At 47.2% G+C, this 16,247-nt stretch overlaps 1 protein-coding gene across 6 annotated transcripts in view; it reads left to right on the top strand.

Annotated features, from left to right (window-relative positions):
• Positions 1-16,247, top strand: part of CABIN1 (calcineurin binding protein 1) — a 93,771-nt gene that overhangs the window by 50,147 nt on the left and 27,377 nt on the right. For all 6 annotated transcript variants that reach the window (XM_054082243.1, XM_054082244.1, XM_054082241.1 and 3 more), the window contains 3 exons: positions 12,009-12,172; positions 13,998-14,094; positions 15,294-15,935. In XM_054082243.1, coding sequence (XP_053938218.1) covers positions 12,009-12,172; positions 13,998-14,094; positions 15,294-15,935 — 903 coding nt within the window. The remainder of the gene's footprint in view (positions 1-12,008; positions 12,173-13,997; positions 14,095-15,293; positions 15,936-16,247) is intronic.

Below are 16,247 nucleotides of genomic sequence, written 5' to 3'. Positions count from 1 at the left end.
GATTTACAGATAGAAAAGTTGTATGAAAAAAAAATAACCAACCAACCAACTGAAAAAAATCCAAAGCAAAGCACTTGGTGAAGTGAGACTCTTAAAGGGGGAAACAGTGAAATAAAAACTTGCCACTTCTTAATGGTCTGGAATAGCGCTTCGCACTCCTCCTCTCCCATCCTAAGTAACTGAAAGACAAGTACAGGAGCCAGTCCTAGAGGATTAGCAGTTGCACCTAGGGTAGTGGTTCTTCTTTCTCAGAGCTGATTTGCTGGACTGAAAGTATTCCTTATAAGTATTTATTTTTAAAGGGACAAATGTTAGGTCATCTTGTTGACTCTGGGCATGTTTCAAGTTCCCTATAATTGCCCCGTCAGTCTTTTTCCCATCCATCCTTAGTTGCCAAAATGAATAAAGTCGCATTGTTTTGTTAATGTATTACCCAAATTCATCTTAAAAAGCAGTCGATGGCAGCTGTTTGCTGTCTCCAAGTGGTAAAACATTAAGAAGATATCATCTTTTACCTCTAATCAGCTAGAAGACGTGAGTAGAGTCCCAAATATGGCACAGTGTAAAAATGATTAATGAAAAGGCCTTTGATATTGTCTGAAGCAGGAACACGGGTGTAGTTGTGCCAGCTGGCGGCGTGGCAGAGGTGGAGCCAGGAGCTGTGCTGATGAGTGCAGGGGAACAACGCCAGGTTACTTCTGATGTGAGTGTTTACACCCTGTTTGTGAGCACCGAGGAAATAGTTCTGTCCACCTTTTGTCACAGCACCCTGGATTTTGGGTGTGTCTGTAACTTCTTTGCTGTATCCGGAACATGGAAGTGCTGTGCTGTTGCTGGTTCCCGCAGGCACAGGGGATGCCACTCCCACTCCACTGAGCCGCTGTTTTTTAGGTAACTTGGGTGGAATTCTCTTGCTCAGGGGCACCATAGGTTATCAGCCTACGCGTGCCAGTCGTGCAAGATTCACTCTGCTTGTGATGGGTGAGACAACCCAAGTTACTGTTACACAGGAGTCTGCTGTGTAAGCCTGGGAGACTTGGTGGTGATTCGGGAATTGCTGATTGAGAGGGAACATAAGGAACTTTTGGAACTGGGCAGAATCAAAGGTAATCTATGCTGAAAACCATACCCTTTTAAACTCTGAAGAGACAAATTTGTTACCTTCATTTCAGTTGGTAATGGGCCTTTACTGAATATTTCTGTGTTACAGCAATAATGAATCAGTCGCTGTTCCAATTACTGATCGCTTAAAACGTGCTTGTTTGGAAAGCACTTTGAAATCTAGTAACTAAGATTATAATTCTTGTTTACCTGTTATTATAATTTAAAGATATCTGTGATCTTGTTGCTTTTTATGGTACTGTGACTGCTCGTTATAACAGCAGAGGGGTATTAATTAGAAAACAAACTCTTTGCATTGCCCTGGCTGTGGCTTGGAGGCACCCAATTGTGCAGAACTTGTGTGACATAAGTTCCAATCTAGTGAGCATCCAGTCTCTGGGCTATTAACTTTAAACATTTTACCATGTATTTAAGTCCAGGTACAACAACTATTTAATTTGCATAAATAGATGACATTATGAAGGAAAAAGCACTCCAGTACAGTAGAGGAGGCAGGAGCTCCGCTGTTAGCGGTGACTAAGTGAGCAGGTCAGAAGGAAACCTATTTGCCTGGAAACATAAAAAGTGAGTATTCATTTCAGCTCTGTATTTAAAGCATAAATCTGTGTTACGCAGTCAGAAGATTAAAGGTTAATGGATTTTTGAAGTGGTAGTGCCCAAACTGCATTGTTAATAAGTAAAGTGTGGGTTGTAAGAGGTGATGAAGACATCAGTTATTTTAATGTATTAATTATTAATCATAGAATCACTAGGTTGGAAAAGACCTTTGAGATGGAGTCCAGCTGTCCCTGTCCACTACTAGACCATCCCTGAGCACCTCATCCACCTGTCTTTTGAACCCCTCCAGGGATGGGGACTCCCATCACCTCCCTGGCAGCCTCTGCCAAGGCCTGAGAACCTTTTAGGTTGGAAAAGACCCTTAAGATCATCAAGTCCAACTGTAAACTTCACACTGCCAACCCCGCGTTCCTAAGCACCACATCCACAAGCTTTACTAAAACCCCTGCAGGGATGGCGGCTCCACCACCCCCCTGGGCAGCCTCTGCCAGGGCGTGACAACCCTTTCGGTAAGAAATTTTTTTGTAATCTCCCATCTAAACCACCCCTGGTGCAATTTGAGGCCGTTTCCTCTCAGCCTGCCGCTTGGGAGCAGAGCCCAGCACCCTCCTCCCCACAACCTCCCTTCAGGAGCTGCAGAGGGCGGTGAGGTCTCCCCTCAGCTCCTCTTCTCCAGCCTGAACAGCCCCACGGCCCTCAGCTGCCTCTCCCAACCCCTGCTCCATAGCTCTGCCTCCGGACGCCCTCCAGCCCCTCCATGGATTAGTGGCAGATAGGAATGGTTGGACTCGATGATCCAAGAGGTCTTTTCCAACCTGGTGATTCCATGATTCTTGGAGTGCGGGACGCAGAGCTGAGCGCAGGGTGCGAGGCGCCTCCTGGCCGGGGGCGGCAGGGCTGTGTCTGCCCTTCCCGCCCGCGCATCGGCTCTCCGGGCCCGGGGCGGCGGGGGTTAAGGCGGCGGCAGCCGTTATTGGTGAGCGGGGGAGGCGGCGGGGCCGGGGGCGGCGCTGCTCGGGAGCGCCGGGAGAGCCTCGGGGATGGTGAGATCGGGGAATGCGGGGAGATGCGGGGGGCAAGGGAAGGGGCGCGGGGGGGGGGGAAGGTGCGCGGGGCTGGGAGGGGAAGGGGGTGTGCGGGGGGTGAGATGCGCAGGATCAGGCAGGAGGTGCGGGGGGCTGGGGGGATGCGCGGAGCAATGAGATGTGCGGGGCTGGGGGGATGGACGGGGGATGAGGTGCGCAGGGAACGAGGTGCACAGCTCTGCGGGATGTATGGGGGATGAGGTGCACGGGATGAGGTGCACAGCTCTGGGGGGATGCACAGGGGATGAGGTGCACAGCGTTGTGGGGGATGCACTGGGGATGAGGTGTACAGCTCGGGGGATGCACAGGGGATGAGGTGCACAGCGCTGGGGGGATGCACGGGGGATGAGGTGCACAGCTCTGGGGGGTGCAGTGGGGATGAGGTGCACAGCTCTGGGGGGATGCACTGGGGATGAGGTGCACAGCTCTGGGGGGATGCATGGGAAATGAGGTGCACAGCGTTGGGGATGCACAGGGGATGAGGTGCACAGCGCTGGGGGGATGCACGGGAATGAGATGCACAGCGCTGGGGGATGCACAGGGGATGAAGTGCACAGCTCTGGGGGGATGCACGGGGGATGAAGTGCACAGGGCTGGGGGGATGCACGGGGGATGAGGTGCACAGCTCTGGGGGATGCACTGGGGATGAGGTGCACAGCGCTGGGGGGATGCACAGGGGATGAGGTGCACAGCGCTGGGGGGGTGCACTGGGGATGAGGTGCACAGCTCTGGGGGATGCACTGGGGATGAGGTGCACAGCTCTGGGGGGATGCACAGGGGATGAGGTGCACAGTGCTGGGGGATGCACGGGGGATGAAGTGCACAGCGCTCGGGGGGTGTACAGGGAGTGAGATGCACAGGGGATGAGATGCGCGCTGCTGGGTTCCTGGCTGGGGAGCCCCCTGAGCTCGGCTCGCCCGCGGGGGCGATGGGAAACAGAGGAGCAGGGAAAAGTTTAGTGGGAGAGGGGGTTGGGGTGAAAGGGTGAGGGGTTTGCTGCCTTGTGTCTGCATCGCTCGGGGTCTCTCAGTCTCCTCCACTGTTGTAGCGGGACGAATTTTTCAGCACCCTCATTCTCAGTTCAGCCTCAAAGCTCATAGGGGAGGCTTTGTGTGGAAAGAGAAGAGATGGTGGGTCTGTCAGAGCCGTGTCTGGCCCAGAGCAGCCCAGCTGTGACCCTGGCGTGCGGCTGCGCTGCCTACGACAGCCAGGCTTCTGCCTCGGAGATTCCCCGAGCGCTGTGACCCAACAGAAGAGCCTCTTCTTCAGCATCTCTTTTGCATGAGCTGCTCTGGTGTAGCAGTTGCGTCTTCATTCAGTTAGAGAGGGAGGGTAGGCGGTTTCCCGTGTAATTAGCGGTTTGTTGGAGCCCAGCAGCTCTGTCTGGACACACACTGATCCTTTCCTCCGTTGCAGTGGTCCTGGTGCTGGGCGTGGAGCCAGCACCATGCGCTGCTGGCAGTGCCAGCTGGGGCAGCTCTGTTTTTCTGGCTCTTCAGCTCGCTGCAGGTTGTGTTTATTTGTGCATGGGCAGGTTCCCATGTGTGCTGTGGGTGCCTTGCAGGAGGCAGGTCTAGAAGTTAAAGCATATGCCGTGGAAGCTGGCATTACCCAGGAGGCTGCAGGATGTGTCCTTTTTACTGGAGCATATTCAGATTGACATCTTGAATACCTAGATCCCGTTCTGGTTGGTTTTTATAACAGGTCTTTTGTGTGGTTTTAGTATTTTTATCAGAATCTGGAACACACTAAATGTTGAGGCCTTCCTCTCTCACTAATTACTCTGGCTGTTCTCAGACAAATAATTCCTCTCTCCTGGTATCCCTGGAATCGAGCACCAGCAGGCTGCACCGTGCCTTTAGCCGAGCTGCCTGAGTCACTGCTGTGCCGTGTGCGATGCTGAGCTGCTCGGGTATTGCTGCTGGCTGGATGCTGACTATCCCCTGTGTACGCTGTGATTTACGTTACTGTAAACAGGGTAATGGAATTACAGCTTTTCTGCAGCGTCTTTTTCCTCTGGTGTTACCAAAGCTCAGCCAACTTCAGCTGGTGAAATGTAGACATGGCCACTAACTCTTAGAATTAGATTTAGTGCTACTTTTGGTTGGTTGCTTTTAAACCCCGTATTGCTGAGGAAGCCTGGGAGGCTCTGAAAGCAGGACAGCATTAGGTGGTAAAATACTTCCTCACACCTTCCCAAAGAGAAAAGGGAAAATACTCAAATAACAAAGGTAATTAAATCTTTTTTGTTGCACGAATTCAGAGGAGAAAAGATGAGGTTAGCTGTGGGATGTATAACAGTGAAAGATTTTTTTGCCTTTTATAGCAGTCAGGGCTCGGTCAGGGCCCCCATGTGCCGGGCAGAGAAGGGGAATGTTCTACGGATGCTGCTGTAGGGGCAGGAGAAGCGTTAATGAAATGAATTAGCTGTCAGCTCCTAATAATTCGAAGATCTTGATTGGTGAGGATGAAATGTGCAAACTCACGTAGAGCTTTAGTTGTCTGAGAGGAGTCTGTCTTCTGCAAGGCTTGACTCCTTTTTCCCTCTGCAGATGTCTTTTCCTGCTCTGCAGCTGCTAACAGGGGGTGTTTGTTTCTCTATTATCTATTTCAAATAAGCCGCTTCCTGACCTCGGCTTTAGCTGCCAAACAGTGTGAAATCCAGGGTGTGTACTCCTGTCATCCCTAAGCTAGTATGGAACCTCAGACAGAACTGTGACCTTCAAATACCAACGAAGTCAGGAGTTAGCAAACACAGATCTTTATGAAACTGGCATTAAAGAAAAGGAACCCTAGGCAGATCTTACAGGATTCGGATTTGAGATTAGAAGGCTTTTCCAGTAGCTCCTGCTGTCGTTTCCCTCTGTCAGAACACTAGAGGAGTTTCAGTTCTTGTGCAGTTCTGCTCTCTGCTGCTTTTATTCTTCTCAACGTTGATGGAAGATCCAGGTCTCTCTTGGTGCCTCCAGACTGTGCGCACGCGCCGCAGTGCCAGGTGGAGATGGAACGTGTAATTCTTGTTGTATTCAAAAAGGCTTTTGGAGTTTGATGGCTAACAGTGAACAGCTGAGTATGATTTTCTTTAGTACCCTTCCTGGTGGAGGGGGGTGTTAACATTTTCTCCTGGTAGCACTTATTGATGTTCCTGCTGTTAAAAATACCAGTAGTTGTTCATTATATTCTGATAGGCAGCTCTCTTAATTTGTGTAAATAACTTCATGGCATGTTCAGTGGGGTTCATTAGCTTTTTCCTTAATCTGATCTGTCCCTAAATAAGCTGCAACCCCCCTGCCTATGCCCATTTTGCCGGCTCTCTCTTGCTGTGTTCCCTGGGTTTTCCCTCGGTGATGTCCGCCCGAGGCGCTCACTGCGTTCCCTCTGGAGCCCAGCAGCTGTGTCATGGCTTGAACAGGGTTGCACCTTCCAGACCGGTTTTAGGAGAATGGCCTGTCGCTCCTTCTCACCTTCTTCCTTTCCTTTCCCTTGCAGCGGAGGTGTAGAATGGATTCTGTATTTCTTTTTTCTTTTTTTTTTTTTTAATGGTCTAGTTAGCCATTTCCCTTTAAAAAGAAACGCTGTGACTCTTGTGTTGACATCCTTGTGAGATCACATGGTGCATGGGAACCATCGGAGTGAAAACTCCTCCGGCCTCCTGACCCAGTGAGAAAAACCCTTGCGATGCTGCCTGGCGAGCGGCCAAACCCCATGTTTTGCGAAGGCGATCTGGAGGCCTTGGTTTCTGTTTCACTCATTCCACCTGAACTGGTAACTCGTCGTCTTAACAAGGCGTTTCTGGTTTGATGATGGCTTACGCAGCGAGGAAATGACTCCGGTTCTCTGCCTGGTGCGTGTGCGTCCCGACCTCCTCCTCCCACACACGGTCTCTCCAGGTGGGTCTGGCTGGGGTGTTCTGCTCGTGGCATTAAAGCCAATTGAGTATCAAGTCAGCTGTAAGAGGGGGGGCTTTAGAAACCGAAAAACCTGAAACTTAAGACTTGGAAAATGCATTGTATTTTGAAGACACAAATAAGAAATGAAAGCTGTTTGTTGTGGGTGTTTATCAGCGTAGGATAATTGCAGCATGTGCAGTGTTTCCCATGCTGCTCTCGCTGAAATCCTGCTGCAGGATTCCCCAGTTCCTCCTTTAAATATCCCTGCTGTTTTTTTCACTTCCAAGTGTGTGGGTATTTGAAGAAGCAGACAGACACAGACAGTATTTACCTTGCAGACCAGGAATTGTAACCCTGCTTGGCTCTGACTTACTCAGAGGAAGTTGCTGCAATATTTTTGTTATTTCTGTTCCCTTTTCCAGGCTAATAAAATGTAGGTTTTTTTACCATCGTACTTTTTTTCTGTTGCTGCTGTAAGACACAAAGCTAACAGCAGGCAAGGGCAGCACTCTTAAATACTCTGGAAGAGTTTGTAGGAGTTCTCTGAAACTGCCAAGTTCCTCACAGAAAGCAGAGGCTGCTCTTTTTCCCTTGAGACCTGTGTCCCTGCAGCTAATAATTTTAATATTCTGAATACAACCGCTTTCGTTTCTTTATACTTTGGCACCGCTCGCGTTCCTGTTGACAGAGGTGGAATTGTTTCTCTCCATCCTGAACAGCAGCGTGGGCAAGGTGAGGAACTGAGGGAGAAAAGTTAATAGAACTGTCTGTAGAAAAGAAGAAAAGCCACAGTCAGGTGACAGCAAAATTATGAGAAATACGGAGTGTGTTCAGATTGGGTGAGAAGAGGTGGGTTAGTAATGTGCTACAGAGGGGAGGAGGCAGTGGCTTTGATGGTTGCATCGGGACCTGGCAGGAAGTCACTAGTCGAGCAAGCACATGCCGAGCTGAAACCAAACCAAAACGATGCTCGCGGGGAGGAGCACGGAGAGCCAGGGGTCTGGGCTGGACTTTGTTAGCTGAAAAGAGTGAGCTTTCAATCCTGTGTGCTGAAACCATTCAGCTCGAACCATGTTCCTTTCCTTTTCAGGCCCCTGGTGCGAGTTCTGATGTTGACCTAGATAACTGGGAAGAGAGGGCAGGAGTAAAGGCAGTCGTGCTGCAGCGTGAGGTGCTTAACCCTGTGCTGAAACAGACTGAAAAATAAAGATGTGTAGGAAAATGTGAGCTTTCCAGGGATTATGAGATTGTTTGGTTCAACTTCTGCTTTTAAAGTATTGTATACATTCTTGCGTTATTAAGCAGCGCCTGCCTTCCCCTTGGGTTGTTAGTGTTGTCTTGTTTTATAACAATCTTTAAATAACATTTAAATGACATGTTATTTTTTAGTAAAGTCTCTTAATAGGACATGACTGAGACTAGCAAATGTTGATTGAAGAAGTGTTTTGTTTTGGTCACTTGAAGGCAGCAGTGGATTTGGGTTTGTTCTGTGTGGTGCAGCTTGCGCTTTTAGGACCCTTAGGAAACCAGAAAAGGGAAAAAAGAGGGAATCAAGTCATAAGTGACTGGAGGTCTTTGTAGCAGTAGCTGTTCTATGTGTTTGCTTGTAGATGCAAATTGGATCATCTGAACTGTGGCTACTGTTTCTCCCTTTCGTTAGGAAGAGAAATCATGGAGCACTGAGAGTGAAGTTTGATCTCTGCTTGGGAAATGGCTTGCAGCTCTGCAGGGTCAGCAGCAGCCCCGGAGCAGCTCGGATTTTGCTGAGAACCCATCAGCCTTTCCTCCTCGGAGAGGCATTCCTAAACCCCAGGGAATCCCCTCCTGTAAAGGTCTGGAGTAAACAGCGTGGAGGAATAATAAGCACTTCCTTCCTTTCTATTTTCGGTGATGGAATTAGAGAGCATCCACTGCTGCTGTGGCTGTGCTGACGCAGCCCGCCTGCTCCTCTGCTCCTCACGCCCCTCCCCGAGTCATGGTTCTGCCAGGGGAGCGTGTGCAGAAAGGTTCAAGCTGGAAGGGATTTACAAAGTGTCACCAGGAATATGGAGTACTGACTTCATTATCCGGTTTCATGTTTAATGTAAATTCAATATTCAGTTATCTGCAGGATTTTCATGTGTTCTCAGCTGTATTTTCCTAGCAGCGTGGCTCGGATTTGCTTCCCCCCACCCCCGTCTCTTCCAGGGTTTGTTTAGTCAGGAAGGCATGGAGAGCAGCTTGGTGGTTTGGACCTTGAGAGGCATTTTGGAGTCTTTGGAAGTGTCTCACTCCTTCCTCTGGTTTTGTGTAAACAACTTTGCTGGCTGTTGCCGCGGGGAGGAGAACCTTTTGACTGCAGGAACAGTGGGCAGCAAGCAGCGCGGAGCGTAGGATGCCAAATCCTTTGGTGGCCAGGGCCAGAGGTGTTGCATCAGGTGGCGCGAGTGACGGTGAGCAGGAACAAAACCTTGCACGGAACTGCAAACATTTGTCACGAGGACCCGTGCTCCCGTGTGTGTGTGTTTTCAAGGGAGGTGCCGTGCCAACTGATCTGAGTTTTCAAATGGTGATATGAAAACTTTAATGCTAGTGGAACTGATTGACTCCTCCCCACTTATTTCATTGCAAGCTTTGAATTTGTATCTTTCTGAAGTTTTTGTTAAAAAGCTGAATGCTAGGCTGTTTCTTTAAAAACGGTTGCAGTATATGATCTCTATTCAGAAACCTCCCTGGAGATTTATTGACACTTAGGAGGGAAAAATTCCTGCCTCATGGGCTTGGTTAAACTCTTTGGGAGAGGTTGGAATGAGACTGTTTGTCAAGTCTGTGACTCCTGTTGCAGTCATAAAGAGAATTCAACATCACTCGTGGAATAAATTCTGATAAACTCACTTTAACATCACTGGTTTGCATATTGCCTTACAAAATGTGAGTGGGTGGAATGAGGATGGCTGTGACTCCCAGTGGCAGGTTTCATTCTGCTCTTGGCTGGAGGCTGCGTGTGGGCCAGGCGTGTCTGTAACACAGGACAGCGAGTGTATTTATTGCTGTTCTGCATTTGTGAAACTGCAGGTCGACACGTGAACAGAGAGTGACTTCCCTCTTAAGACTAGACCTTCTTTTGTAATTGCAATGATAAAGTAAACTTAAACACCTCTAATGAGAATTTTAATTGATGCTCTTCCTTTGTCCCCCGTTGCAGAATGCCAGGCGAGCAGCATTCCCCAAACGTGCTGCTTTGGTTCTAGATGGACTCTGTCCCCTCTCACGCTTTCTAGCTGCAAGGAGCGTGTTCTGTCACTGCGAACGGTTTTGTGCATCGCTGTAGTTTCCGGGGTAGCGTTGCAATGTACACATAGGACATGGGAAAAGGAGCTGCAAAGTCTTTTTTCCACTGATTCCAGTTGTGGTGTCTGAAAGCTCCCTCCAAGCGATCTGCCGAATTCAAATGAAGGAGGAGATAATGCTGAAAAGGACCAGGGACCTCTGCACTGGCTGTCTTCCCTTTCTACAGCGTGCGTCTCAGTTGGCCATCAGCTGTTTAGTGTCGTTAAACTGGCCGAGTGTGTTGGTGCAGCATGGCGCCGTGGCGAGGCGTTGGCTTGGTTTAGGATTTGGCAGCAGCCCAGTTTACACATGTGCAGAGAAGCAAAAAATACCAGCTCCAGCATATGCGCGTTTCTTCTGCAGCCTGAAAGGAAAGTCGTTGTGTGGTTTTTGGGGGGGAAGAAAGAGCTGCTGTGTTGAAATGAGGTCTGTGCTGCGTTACGGAACTGTTACCTACACGATCTGTAGGTGCTTGAGCACCGCAGAGCTGCAGTGCAGGAGCTGATAAGATCGGTGCCGCCGAGGAGGCGCTCCTGCTGTGGACGTGGGTGGCTGGGGACGGAGGAGGCTGCGGTGTGCCTCGTGGGTCAGGCAGGGTGCGAGTTTAGGTAATTTCTGGAAAAGGGAAGCTACAATAAAAAAGTTTGAAAGAAAGTTTCAGGCAGCAAAGAGGACAAATGGCTTTATCTGTGATCCCTCGAGACAGCATGGGGAAAAGCAGGGGGAAGAAAGTTTGGCAGAACAGCCTGTGCATTTAATCCAATTTGAAGTCACTGGTTCCTATTTAAAACCACTGATATTTGTGTTGGGTTTTTCCCAAGTTCCTACACATCGTACGAAGCAGAACTGCCGATTCTCCACGGGGGGAGGCTCTGGTGGACAGGCCGGTTACATATCCATTTCTGCTGTGGCTAGATGCCATGCGTGATTCTGGTCATCGTTTTCTGTGCTTCCACCTTGCGTTAAGTTCTGAAGAATTTTGCTCACGCTGAAAATAAAGCTCAAAATATCAAGGCAAGACCTTTAAACAAGGATAAGAGAGTAAATATTTGTGTATCCTGCTCTCTGAACAGGTTTGGAAAGCAAAATTGATTTTCAGCCAGGGACTGCTGTCAGTAAGACTGTCCATCCCGGCGCTGTCACAGAAGGGTGGGCATGGCCAGAGGATTGCCGTCGTGGAGACTTGCTACTGGAAAAGTGTCAGGACTGGCTAAAGTGCAAGGGAAGGATTTTGCTCTGATGGAACAGCAGGTTTTGTGAATGGTCCTAGTATAAGTAATGTACTAGCATCAAGCACAGTGATATTCACATTGTGTTTTTTCAGACAGGGTGGACTTGTGTGGTGACAGCATCCACGTTAAACTCCCGAAGTCCATCTCCTTAGACATGTTAGACGTTACAAAATCTGAGCTGACTAACCATAGTTACATTATATATTCTGTCAGTGTCCAGCCTTGCTCCAAAGATTTCCTTGTCCCAGAAATTTAATTAGAAGGCTCGGGATATGTGCATGAGTACTTGAATTTGCCGCTAGAACGTGGGTACTGCTAAGGATCTTGGTTCTTCCTATCAGGCTGGTTAGTGCCATGGTGAGCACTGATGGTACCCAGGTAGTAACGAAGTTCCTAAGACATTCGGTAGCAGATTACTTGAAGATAGAAACTTGCTGTGGCTGCACAAGAGTAGCAGCTTTCAGGACAGGAAAACTTACTTGAAGTTACTCCTTGGTTTTGGTGGTAGCTGAGCTTTGAAGGGAGGTCTATTCACAGGCATTTAAGAGAAGTGCACAATATGATTTTAGCTTTGCTTGCTTTTCTCCGAGGTGATTCAGAAGCACATTTAGAAGCTTCTGCAAGCCGTCCACTTTTGCTGCTGACAGGAATTGGTTGGCTTTCAATCCAGCTCTGTCTGTCTGCAGGACTGCAGTGTTTGTCCCTTATTCCCCCAGCCCTCGACAAAATTCACTTTGCAGTGGAATCCAATCCATGTTTTAACATTTCTGCCCCTTTCAGTTCAGAGGTTTCCTCTTTTCCTTTCTCTGCAGGGAATCTGGCGCATCCCCGTGGATGAGATCGACCGCCCGGGCAGTTTTGCATCTCATATGAACCGCTCTATCGTCCTGCTGCTCAATGTGCTGTCCCAGCTAAAGGATTACAACACCTTGCTCAAAGTCTCCTCCATGCTGCAGAGGACCCCTGATCAGGGAAAGTATGAGATCCTTATTTTAACCTGTTACTTTGTAGAGCTCTGATCGTATTTTGTTCACTGTGTAACTCTTATTTTCAGACACTCTTAGTTTAGGAAAAAAGTCTTTGGACGGATTTCCTTGGCAATGCAGTGGGACGATGGTTGCGATTCCATAACAGAGTCTAGAATGTTTCTGCGTTTCTCTTCACACTCAGAGCAGCCACACAGGTTTTCTGTCATGCGGAAGGATTCGCTGGTGGAACAGAGCATCCTGGCTTCTGCGCCCGTCCGCTGGCCTCTTGCATAAGAGGGAGGTCACGGCCCAGGCATCCTGCCTTCCTGTAATCCCTGATGGACTGAACAATGGTTATGTGCCTGCTGGCAGCTGATGCTATTTAAAAAGCTTATCCTGTTCAGGGGTGATCTAATTTTAATTGCATTAACCTTATTTAAGAAAGAAGAAGCCATGTAATGAGAGCTATATACAGAGTCCCATCAATGGGAACACCAAAATAAACAGCTATGGGAAACGTAGAAGCAATTGAGGTAAAATGCTCACCAAGCGGGGAATGTTGGAGTTGGGCTCTGTAAATGTTTAAGGAATCGAAGGGGATGACTGATGGCGATAAGTCAGAGGAGTTGCAGGTTTCTCCATGTGTTTGTGAGCGTGAGCGCGTGTGAATTTGCACGGATTGTGGCATGTCTGGGAATATGTCACCACATGTTCAGCGAACTTGAAGCCAAAAATATTTTGACTTTTAGCGTATCAGAAGCACTGGACCATAGAAGGTTTAAATTCTGTCCTGAGCAATCCCACAGTTGTACTAAAAATATTTTGTTATTTATAAGTCTAGACTGAATTTAACAAACAGTGATTTGACGTGGTGGGTCAGGCGGTGCCAACCGTGGGGAGCGTAGAAATGCAGATATTCCGGGTGTGTCTGTTCTGTGCCCGGATCAACCCTGGTCTGAAAAAAAGGGTGGGTTTAGGTGAATGTTAGTTACTACTGAACTGATAACGGGTCAGGTTTTTTTATCTTTTTTTCTGAAAAGCAAACAGTAAAATTACCAGTTTAATATGTCAATGCCGCAGAGAGAAAATCTGTGCATTCAAAACATTGGCTTTTTGACTGAAATGATGCCCTCCAAAATGATTTTCTTGATTTTTAGCCCTCTTGTTAAAAGCAGCCAGTTCTGAAATAGAAGTTCAGTTTTCCATCAAACTCAGGTAGGATTGATGTCTGGAAATGTTTCCTTTGAAAGTGAGCTAAAGCGATATGTCAGAATACACTGAGGTTACAGTGCTCTACTAAATTAAATGAACCTGTAAGGGGAATAAGTTTTACACAAACAATGATTTTTTTTTTTTTAATAATAATACTAAAGAGGAAAAAAGATATTATCACACCAGTGGTTCAGCTCTGAACCCCCGGAATCAAAGGCAGCTGATGTGACCAACGAGAAAGGATTTGCTGCTGTCCTTAATCTCACGTGCATGTGAGCACCACTGGACAGTTCAGGACAGCTTTGTGTGCCTCACACATTTTTCGAGGAAAGGGTTGAGTACAAAGCTGGTGTTTGAGGGTCACGGAAGGCTTGTTGTAAGAGAACTGTAGTTCTGGTGGCCTGGTTTGCTCTGGGTTTGATTTGGAGTTGGTTTTCCCTTTCTCCCCTCTGTAGGTAGTGCTATCTTCTGTGAGGGTATGCTTCTTCTGACTCGTTTGAAAATTGTGTTGGGTTCTTTGGGGGATGGTGGTTCGGCTTTTGTTAATGTCCTGGTTTCTTGCTTTCAAATCCCCATAACCTTTGGGCAGTTGGCTGATTTCTGTTCTCTCCTGGGGCACAGGAAGTACTTGCGTGATGCAGATCGCCAGGTTCTGGCCCAACAAGCCTTCGTGCTGACAGTGAAAGTGTTGGAGGACACTCTTAACGATCTGACCCAGGTAAGGAGCAGTGCCTCCAGTTTGTGTTGATTTAGTAATTAGGTTTTTCTAGGTTCAGTTTGCTCATTCCTTAGATCTCCAGAGGCTGAAGGGCCGCGTTATTATCACTTATGTCTCATACTTTTTGTTTATATGCAACTACGCAGAAAACTGTTGCAGCCTTGTGAAATCTAGTAACAACCACGGTTGTGGAGGATGAGTTCCAGTGTGTTTGGTTCGACTGTCCCCTGAGGTGCAAATGATGGCCGTTACATGGAGCGTAAGAACAGCTACATGTTCAGCGCTGGCTTGGGAAATTTCCTTTTAAAATGAACTAAGATTCTTGCAAAATAAACCCAGATAACTAGATATGACCAGCGTGGCCACTTGTAACTACCAGTCTGTGACAGCATCACACCTGCTATTGCATTTAATTGTGATTTAGATTGAATTTTTACAAGTCATTTAGAGCCTATTCAGTTCCCATGAGAAGGTAACTGGAAATGGGAAGTTTGTTTGGTAAAAACGTTCCAGGAAGAATTTGTCCCTGAGGATTTTCCAAGTTAACAAAGTATAGGGTTACCAAATGAAATTAAAACATCCTTAAGTACACTGAAACTCTGTATATGAAATAGTTTGTCCGTAAATACAGATGAAAGAATTATATCATTAGCACTTTTCAGCAGTGATGATGTACTGAGGTTTTCTACCTTTGGGCCCGCAACAAAGTAAAGGTTCAAAACCTAAAAACTAGAGCAGAGTTTAGCGTCCTTCTTGATCCCATAACGAGAAGAAAGTCACATAAGAGGAACCAAAGGAAAAATTCTTAAATTTGAGGTTGATCTGCAGCTGCAAAATGGAAGAGGTTCAGTTTTGATTTCAGTACCTCAGAAGAAAATGTGCTATTAAAACCTTGGATTTCATTTAGTTGGAAACCATAGTACAGACTGAAGTAGTGGGAGGAAAATCCCATTGCAGCGTTGGTTCAGCACGTGCTGTTGATTTCTCTGTAGTGTTTTCACTGATTAAAATACTTTAGACTTGTGGCTGGATTAATTAATATTCAAGAGCAAACAAGAATGACTATGGAAGAAATGTGTTTACCACAGCAGAGGCAGTAATGTGAAGGTACTCATTGTCCGCATTCGTAGTAGTCAGAGCTGCGCTCAAACGCTCTCTGATTTCAATGATAACTGAAAAGAGTGATTTCTTTTGTTAAGGTTTCAGAAGATCAGAGCTCCAAGTCTTCTAACCTTGCGTCAGGAAGGATGACAACAGACGTCTCCAACAAAACTAGTGCTGAAGAAGGGAAGGATGTCCTTCCCAAAAAGCCAGTTTTATCGGATGGAGTAGCACACAGTACTGAAAATGGAGTAAAGGAGGTGGCCCAGGGACAAAGTCCCAATGCTATGGATGTACTGGAACAAGAGGATAAGAATGACAAGGAAATTAAAGAGCTCTCTAGGCCTGGCTCAGTTGAGCCTATGGATCTTGATGGATATTCCAATGACCCTGAAAAAATTGATCCTTCATGTAAACGCAGTGAACCAGACCGTCTTCAGGTTGGCAGGAACTCGAAGGAGAGAGCTGCTGAGAGCCGGACTCCTGAACTTTCTTTGGAAGAGCTAAGTATCAGCTCGAAACATCAGCAGCAGGTAACTAAAGGAATAGTTTCAGCTGTACCTGCAGAAGAACCTGTCCAGAGATCGAGCAGAAAGAGGAAATTACTTGAGGATGTTGAGTCTGGGAAAACGCTTCTTCTCGATGCTTATCGAGTATGGCAGCAAGGTCAGAAAGTTATGGCCTATGACCTGGGTAAAATTGAGAAGATCATGTCCGAAACGTACATGCTTATTAAACAGGTGATGTATTTTATCATTAATTGTAATTTCTCTTTGTGACCTCAGATGTGATTATAGAATAACAAAGCTCGCCAAGCCAAGCAGTACAAATTGGCCCTGTATCTATTCAGAAGTTGGGGAGATGAATGTCTCCCAAAGAACCACTCTTGATAAGAGCACTACTGGGAGGAAAGGAAAGTAAAACCCTCTGTGTTTTGGAACTAAATTTCTGAAATCAGTTCAAAGCTCTGAGACTGATTATGTGGGGTTTGTGCCTGTTAATTGTTAGCTCTAATTGAGAGAGTTGTGTATCTTTGAATGTATACTCCTGAA

The sequence above is a fragment of the Cuculus canorus genome, chromosome 17, assembly GCF_017976375.1.
Source record: "Cuculus canorus isolate bCucCan1 chromosome 17, bCucCan1.pri, whole genome shotgun sequence".
NCBI classification, from domain to species: domain Eukaryota; kingdom Metazoa; phylum Chordata; class Aves; order Cuculiformes; family Cuculidae; genus Cuculus; species Cuculus canorus.
The sequence above is the reverse complement of the archived record's forward strand: the minus strand, read 5'-3'. Positions and strand labels throughout refer to the sequence as shown.